This window comes from Maylandia zebra, linkage group LG7 (assembly GCF_041146795.1).
Source record: "Maylandia zebra isolate NMK-2024a linkage group LG7, Mzebra_GT3a, whole genome shotgun sequence".
Taxonomy (NCBI): domain Eukaryota; kingdom Metazoa; phylum Chordata; class Actinopteri; order Cichliformes; family Cichlidae; genus Maylandia; species Maylandia zebra.
This window is the reverse complement of record NC_135173.1, coordinates 18,580,103-18,588,988: the sequence shown is the minus strand read 5'-3', so window position 1 is coordinate 18,588,988 and position 8,886 is coordinate 18,580,103. Positions and strand designations below refer to the sequence as shown.

The following is an 8,886-nucleotide window of genomic DNA, read 5'->3' as shown; positions in this document are numbered from 1 at the left end:
TGAAAGTCTGCTATCCTCCTTGTGAAATGCCTGTCCTATAAATAAAGAGTTTGTATTTATCCGTGGTACTTTTACTTGAAAAACGACACTTTTTTTGATGCCATGTTATGGACCTGTTATAGTAAATCATTTCAAATAATCAACTGAAAAGCAGTACAAGTCATTTTTGGGGCATGTTGATGAGCATTCACTGAGCAGCTGCTGCAAGAATGACAAAGAAAAGAGCAGAACAGTATATGAATGTATAGTTAACTACACTTTTATTGTTTCTTGTCCAGCCAATGAGAGGTTTCAGTTTCATCCCTCATATATGCCATTCATGTCCAACGAAGCACTGAATTCCAGGAGGCAGCCAAACATGCTGCCACAGCCACCAATGATACTATCAAATCGCAGCCATTGCATGTACCAGACTGCGGGACCACTTCTGAACTCAAATGAGTGAGATTCCTTTAGTCAGTTTAAGATTTTCTCTCTCGCTTAGCAGCTAACGAACATATTAGTCTAGGATCTACTCCTTCTCTGACGTAAAGGGATGCCACTCAGGTATGGAATGTGTTTCACATGAAGCCGAGAGGCCGAGAAGTCGCTATGATGTGGAAGTGTTGCAAAGTAATGTACCACTTGCTCTCCAATCTCATGCATGTTATAATTTTGAGCCGCTGCTTCTTCCAAAAATGTCAAAGTTCAAGGCATTCATGCATTTGGCAACTCTTTTTTTTATGTTTTGTGGCATGAAGAAAAGTCAGGAAAAAGCACTTTGTGGTGGACATTGATATCGTCACAATGTAAGAAGCATGACCAACGTCAGTCACACAAGAGAGAAATCAGAGGAACTCAAAATGTACCGTTTGCTCCTCCAGTTGAGAGAAATAAACTCTGAAACTGTCCAACCAGAGCTGGGCGGAGACATACAAATATAATATTAAAAAACAAAAAAAATGACAATGTTTATATATCTCTGATCATATGTTAATAAAAAGACAAAAATGTATTCAGAATAACATCGTGAGCTTTGGATGAGCTCTTACAGCTGACTCGGATGGCTTTGCTTACCTTCTGATTTTTAGAGAATGAAAACAGGTGCTAATGCAATGATCCTGTTAGAAAATATAAAGTAGCCACAGGTAATTCAGACATTGCACAATTATAGGAGGGCATGAGCGTCGCTACCATTCACTCTCACTGTTAATAGGGACTCACACTCAAAGCCATAAATGAGAGATATTAAATGAAACTGATCACATTAAATAAAATGCCAACATTCGTTTACAAAGCACCAGGTGGTACCACTGAGGTCCTAATGATACAGTCAAAACAAAGTAGATTTAGTTTAGATCACGGGCGATGTCTTTCAGTCTCGGTTGAACATCAATCTAAATGTTTCTGCAAAGCCTTCATCACAGTCACACACTGTTCGCCGCAGTTTTACATTTTAAACTTCCTTTAGACGTTGTTGGCACTTCCTGCTGCTGTGGGTTGGTTCCAATGGATTCTGTATTTGGATATAAATGTGCCAGAATCAGAACACTCTGAGCCATTTCAATCGTCTCTTCATCAACATGCGCACAGGTATTAGTAAAGCTTATGTTACGGTTTGGAGGTAAGCAGCAATTGCATGGTTAAACCAATCCACTTCTCTTTAAAAAACCTTGTTATACTAGACAGTAAAACAATATCAATTACTGATTACTTTTCAGCATGGCATCATCTGCTCATTTCTCTACCTGCGTCTGAAAGGATGCAGGCGGTTGAGATTTGATTTGACTGTATCTCGTTAACAGAGGGTGTGCTTAATTTAAGAAAAAAAAATCCACCGAACAGCAAGCCATGAAACACATGAAGATATTTTTTTATAAACTCATACACTTACCCTTCACAGTTACTTGTTTACCTTATATTATGGAATGCACTGTAGGAAGAATTTTCCAGAACGTCACAGACCAAACATACAGCATCTTTATAATAAGAAAGAACAGCGTTGTGATTTAAAATGACCAAACAGCCAGCCTATCAAAAGTGCAGCATTTGCACTTCCAGAACGTTTTAAAACAAGTTGCTGTGAAGGATAAGTGCAGTCATTTATATAAGGCATATTTTTAAAGTTGACAGAACTCCTTTGACTCTCCTCCAAAGAGGCCATTTTTGTGGATAAATAAGGAATGTCTTTGTCCTTTTTCCAATTTTTCCATTTCTGTGTCCGTTTCCACAAACGTATTCCAGAGGAAAGAGCCAGAACATGGCATCCCAGATTACAGGGCGGAACTGAAAGATTGTGGAAAGAGGCTTAAAGTCCTTGCAGGAGTCTCCTTCACAGGAAGTGAAGACAAAGATGGCGCTACATTCAGAGGTTCAGGCAGAGGAGAGCCACAAAGAGCAGGGAGAGTACGCTGAGAGACTGGGCGGCCGAGACACCCCCACCTGACAGAGAAGGAGAAATGTAGGTATACCTTCATCAATAGCTGGAACCTACAACAACAACAATGAGACTGCACATCACCCCTAACCGTGCCAAGACACTGAGTGTCACTGTTGTGTTTGCAAAATCAGTTTCAACCTGCTAGGTGATCAAACTGTTCATTGTCCATAAACTGTAAGTAATCTTAATGACACCTACCAGTATGCTTTTAATTATATTTTTATATATTTTGTCTTTGTCTTAGTATTTGCTTTCATAAGCCACTGCAACACTTTGGTAACTTGCAAACATAGAAGATGGAACAGGAACGTTATTATTATTGTTGTTATCAACATCTGGAAATACTGAAATACTGTACTCCCCACCAATCCTCAACCATCAAACTCAAGACCATGTTTGGAGTGTGAAGTGTGATATACCCCATCTGTGTGGATAATGCCTTAAATGCCCTTCTATTTGTCAGTGCCCTGCACTTAAAATCCCTCACGGCTGAAATTTCCCGGTCTGTGAAATCACGCTGTCAGGTGGGGTCTGGACTGAATGATAAGGGATAAGGAAAACCACAGGAGGGGTTTCCTCTTCTCATCAAGATCAATTACAGAAGCTTAAGCTCTTCTATGCAGTCGGCCTGCCCCGTCAGTCCATCAGCCAGAGAGAGGATCCAGTCAGCGGGCTATCAAGGCTTTAGTCACGGGCCATCTTAGCTTTCCAATCTAAAGTATATAACCAGAAGTGACAGCTCTGCTCTGGCCCATGGGAACCCTCTAGCTGTGACAAATGATAACCTACTGCATACTCTGAACCTGTAATCCCACCAGAAACTGGCAGGTCAGGAATGAAGTGTGTGTCTTTCCCCACAGGAATATGGATTTTAAATGTCATCAAATTACTTAAGTCTTATTTTTTTCCTGTGAGTGAAACTAAACCTGGGTGGTGATGGAATAGAATTTTCATGGGTGATTAGTTTCATGGAATAAGAGTAATTTAATCTTAAAAGATAACAATTCAAAAGGAATTTGAAGGAATGTTTATCTCTTCTAAATTTGTTCTTTCAGGTATTTTAAGCCACATACGTTCTTCCATTTAAGCACAATCAGACACCATGTTGACAGAATTAAACACAAAAGCCAACTTAGGAAACTAGGGATCTTAAATCAACTCAAAATCACTTTATTACCTGTGATCTGGACTGTGGTCGTAGCCCCATCTCCTCCTTCTGTGTGTGCCCGGACCTCCACCACATAGTTCCCATTTGGAGGTAGGGGAAGATCAATGTTTCGCTTGTAGGTGTTGTACAGAGTGCCTGTGGTTTGGCCCTCTGGCCTGTATAGTACCTGCGTATGCACATATGTTTAATGCATATTAATAAATAACGAAAAGGGTCTCAGCAGCTATTTTTTTTATTTAAGAGATGAAACAAGAATGATGAAAAGATGAAACTCACTCGGTACCCTTCTATTGAGGACTCATTAGCCATCGGTTCCACTTGTTCCCAGGCAATATTTATTGACTGGCCCTTCACTTTTTTAGCTATTATTTTGGGGGCTCGGTCTGGTGCTGGTGAAGTTAAAACAAAGCAATCATGAATATGTTTATTTTTAAATGGCTCAAATCTTGTGTGCAGAATGCACTGTTCTTACAGACAACACTGAACTGTTTTCCAAGCACTTCTCTGTTAGTTAATGATAAACTACTGTAAAGAGCAACATACGGGGTTTCTTGGTTAGGACCCGGAAGTGGTGGCTGGGTGGCCCATATCCTGCAGAGTTGTAGCCTCGAACCTCAATAATGTACTCTGTGTAAGGTCTCAGGTTTTCTAGTTTAGTGTGGTTCTCCCTGCTAGACACGGCAATCGTCTCGGCCTGCCCTTCACTTTGACCAGATTCCCAGTACTTCACCTGGGAAACAAAGACGCATGGGTGAGACTGCAAGGATACCATCTTGGTTTCAAAGCGCTCTGTACAAGTGAAAAGCTTATTAAATGTAAGTATCAGTTTAACAATTTTTGAGAAATGCTGGAGAAAAGCACGTCTTTATATTTAAAGCAATATGTTTGTATGGATGTTTGCTTTTATGGAGTTAAATTGATTGTGGTTTTCCTTAGAGGTGCTTAAAGTAAGTTTGCAGTCACAAATGGAGGTGTTTGAATCAGCTAAAGTGATGACTACTACTGTGATCAAGCCTCATAAAAGTTTCTACTGACCTGGTATCCATCTAAATTATTATATGAGAGGGGCATCCAGGACACAGTGGCAGCTTTGGCAGAGAGAGCTCTGGCTTCAACAACTGCAGGAGCTTCAGATGGAGCTAAAAAGAAACCCAGAGAACAGATTTATATTCACTACAAGACCCATGTTTTAAGGATGTCAAAAAATTACATTCATTGTTTTCTTTTTTTAATCAAACACAAAGCAATCCAAAATTTTTAAATATTTAGTTTAACATACACAGACTTACTATACTAAACATTAGCTTATATTTCTTCATACGTATCTATTGGCTTCTTTTGCTTTTTGTTCTCTCAGTGGCATTTCTCTTGATCCGCCATCAGACACTATTCCACGACTTATGGAACATTTAAACCCTGTGTGTAGTCTTTTCTTGCCAGGAAACTGTCCTAAAATGCTAAACTGCAATGCTGTCGCCACGTTGTAAACAGAGGCAAACTCTGAGGAAGATGGTTTGTATGCATGCGCAACCAGCCTGCACGCAACTATGGTCACAGATTTGCCCGGCGACGGCTCACTTTGAAGGCGTAACCGTAAAAATCATACACCCCCACCAGGCAACCGTTTCCTGATTGTGTTACCATGGCAGCAGGAGCATCTCTGTCACCCATCATGCTTGAGTTTCTAGTGGTTATCTCAACTGCTTGTCAGTGGAAGCTAATAACTTGCTAAATGCTTTGCATCTTTGGGTGAGTTATCAGCTTTCTGGTTCATGCTACGTAGATCATAATAATCCCCCAACAAGGAAACCGAGAAGAGAAGGGGGGACGATGGGTTCACTTTCAAGGGGTATTAATATTTCTCATTATTATACATGAGAGCTAATATTAAAAGGATCCTACTTCACAGTGGCGCACTGACTAGCAGGACTGAGCAATCCCTCATTCTCTGACACTAATAAAACAGAACCAGGTTGATCTGCGATGCTGTTTTGAGATCACTTTAGCACATTTTTCCCTGTTACAGATGAGAGGGCTGAATCTCTTAACCGCTCACCGTCTTGTGCAGAATAGATGATGGCTGTTAGGCTGTAGGGTCCTTCTCCCTGGACGTTAAACGCTTTGACTTTGACTTGAAACTCTGTCAAAGGTGGGATGTCAGAGGCTTTGTGGATGTAACGCCTGGCCTGGGGATCGGCTACTGCCACCCGTTTCCACTCTTGCTCATCTTGGGGCTTGAAGGCCACAATGTAGCCAAAATTAGGCCCATAGTAGTACTCTGGCTTCACAGGCTGTTGACAAAATGAATAATAAATTGAGAAATGGCATTTGACAAATGTTTTATTTAACACATGTCACTCTTGACCAGCTTTTATAGCAAAGTAAAAAATAGCCTAACTTAAAAAAAATCAAATTTCACAAATCAGATGATATTTAAATATAATTTAATACAGTGACTGCACTGTGTAAGGCACCTGTTTTATATACAGCAACGACACAATTGGCTCATCCTTCTCTATCATCACACCTCATTTCCTTTGTGGACACCGTGTCTTTGTCATCGCACATGCACTGCAAGATAAACATATCATCTCGTCCTCCAGCTGCTCTGGAATTGAACGGTCATGCTGCAGCCAAGAAAAATACAATTTAGCCATAGCTAATTTATCAACGGCTGCAGCAGAGAAGCAACACACCATGAATTAGTTCAGTCGCTGAGCTGTTTTTTTGTTCACGATAGCGATCGTTTTATCATTCCCGTCTTCTCTACTGCATGATCTGTGGTACGCTCGTTGTTCTGATTAACAAAGCAATTGAAAACCTATCATTGTGCATTATTAATTACCAGTTTAAAAATTCTGCATTACTTATCTTAAGTGTAATTGGCCTTTTTTCGAATTTGCACTACTGTCCATGTACATCTCAGAAGTTGCTGTAGTTATATATTTATATCTATATTATATATCGCCGTACATCTCTGTTACTGTATTTGCACTACTGCCGCTTTTTATAGATGCCCTGGAGTGTCCTTTTATCTTTTCTCATTTCTTCTTTTATACTACAGTGAGAAAGAAACAATAAGCTCTCCTGTATGTGCTGTACATGTGGTGAATAATAAACAACACAATAAAATCTTTGGATCTTTTCTTGGGCTTAATTTGAAGAAGTGACACATCTTTAAGAGCCTAAAAAAGATTCAGCTGAAGCATTTAAGACTACGAGGACCTGAATAACTGAAATCCTGAGCAGACATCTGCATTATCTGGTCTTTCTGTGCCCTTTTTCAAACTCATTTTAATAATTTGTTGGATTTCTGAAACACTGACCACATGGCTTCCCACTCACTTTTAAATGTAAATCTAAATGTCAGTGTGACTATTACAAATTGAACTAAAAACGAAACATCTTTTAGCAAGTTTTCATATATAAACATGTAACCCATCTTCCCACTTTACCCAGTGGAAAGTCCCAACCTACCGTCCATGTGATGGTCAGTTCTCTGCTAGCCCCTCCACCCCCGCCAACATCTGAGGGCGCCACCACAGGAACTACAATGAGACGGCAACAGCAAAACTCTGAGCCCACATTGCTATGAATCCACGCAAACAAAGCCAAACCACACAGGCTGTAACCTAGCCCTGCCAATGTTGCTCTAACATCCTTCCTCTTCAAATGCGGTATCAGTGTCTTCTCCTGTGCCAAACGCAACACCTAAATGTCCACGTGGGAACGTTGCCATTCAGGGAGCCAGAGAGAGGGACAAGTTCTTCTGTTTGCCTTGAGTCTAGTAGCTCAGTTTCAACTTGTGATTATTTTTTCAAGAGAGGTTACTGTAAGTCTGTGATTCCCATTTTATAATTGAATTTCAGTATACAGTTTCACCAAAGTGCTCATTTGTGGAGGTTTGTGTGGTGAGTTTTCTGCACTAGAAAGCGCGGCATGATGGGATTTATGCTGACTCATTTCTCCAGTGATACTTAACGTAAGTAAACAGTGCAATAATAGAATGATGATGAATAAATAACAGAACGGAAAGCTGGACTGTAGTACCACATCTCTTTTTTTCCCTTCCACTTCTTGACCTATTAAGTTGCTCCGATTCTTTATTCCTTCTTATATTTAGATGTCCAAAGTCAAAAAACAATCTTACCTGCTTCCAGCGTTTTAACAATAGGCGATGGGTTGCTTGGGTCTCCTGTTCCCAGAGTGTTAGTAGCAATGACCCTGAACTCATAGTCTGTCCAGGGAATCAAGTCCACCACTGTGGTCATCTCGGCGTTCCCCTCTACATTAACAGGAACTATAGAAAGACAAGTTCATTTTAGTGCTATTGCTCTCTACGGTTGAATATTATATGCCGGTTGTATCCTTAAAACAAACGTGCAGTTCTATTTTGGGAACCCATCCTATGTTTTAATTCACCGAAGCATAACTAAAGTATATTTAAGCCATCTGTAAGAGACATTAACCACCTTGTAGGCCTATAGTATCATTGTGTGGCATGACCACAAATATTACAACACCAGATCCAGCTCAGCATTACGGTAGCAGTGTTTATTTTACCAACAAGCACGCTCGAGCTCTTACATGTAGTGGCATTCTTCCAGACATCGTTTGAGAACTGGTCCTTGTACTGGATGATATATTTGGAGATCGGACTGTGGTTGTCTGCACCACGGCTCCACTGCAACGTTACACTTTTGTCTGTTTTTTCTATTATTCGCACCCCACCTGGAGCACCAGGAGGACCTGGGCAAAGAGAAGAATAACAAGAAGGCTTAAATTATTGTTAGAAGGGAGGCAAACATAAATGTGGCTGCAGGAATCCCTACAAATGCTCACTTTGACTTTTTCCTCAAGCGGTCAATAAGTCTCCTACATGCAAACTGGAAAGAAACTCAGTTTAGACCCTGAGCTGTTTAAAAACTTTACAAACTTTCAAGATGTCTAATGTTAGGTGCATATGAAATACTGCACATCAAAGCCGTTACATTTCCCTTTTTTTAAGAGTTTTATTTAAAAGACATCAGCAAAGACTGATGGATTAAGGCATTAGAGCTTAGAAGCCCATTGACATACATGAACTAAAGCTTAAGCAAAAGCTCTACAATCCGGTGTTTCTCTTGGTCCTAATGCTCCTCTTGATTCTTCCTTTGGAACTTAAAAAAATGGCTTAATAGAAAACCCAGACTGTGTCAGGGTTAGACTCCCAACCCACAGCATCAGAAATCAGCCAGAATTTACTTTTTTCCAAATCATGAATGTGAGCCGAGAGAACTAAGGCGATTAGAGAGCCAAA

General features: G+C 40.3%; 1 protein-coding gene across 4 annotated transcripts in view; it reads right to left on the bottom strand.

Annotated features, from left to right (window-relative positions):
- Positions 1 to 243: 243 nt before the first annotated feature.
- Positions 244 to 8,886, bottom strand: part of cntn1a (contactin 1a) — a 61,096-nt gene continuing 52,453 nt past the window's right edge. For all 4 annotated transcript variants that reach the window (XM_076885990.1, XM_076885992.1, XM_004563765.6 and 1 more), the window contains exons 16-24: positions 8,175 to 8,336; positions 7,738 to 7,887; positions 7,065 to 7,135; positions 5,644 to 5,878; positions 4,623 to 4,726; positions 4,131 to 4,317; positions 3,864 to 3,976; positions 3,597 to 3,753; positions 244 to 2,421 (exon numbers count right to left, since the gene is read on the bottom strand). In XM_076885990.1, coding sequence (XP_076742105.1) covers positions 2,345 to 2,421; positions 3,597 to 3,753; positions 3,864 to 3,976; positions 4,131 to 4,317; positions 4,623 to 4,726; positions 5,644 to 5,878; positions 7,065 to 7,135; positions 7,738 to 7,887; positions 8,175 to 8,336 — 1,256 coding nt within the window. In that variant the 3' untranslated portion in view covers positions 244 to 2,344. The remainder of the gene's footprint in view (positions 2,422 to 3,596; positions 3,754 to 3,863; positions 3,977 to 4,130; positions 4,318 to 4,622; positions 4,727 to 5,643; positions 5,879 to 7,064; positions 7,136 to 7,737; positions 7,888 to 8,174; positions 8,337 to 8,886) is intronic.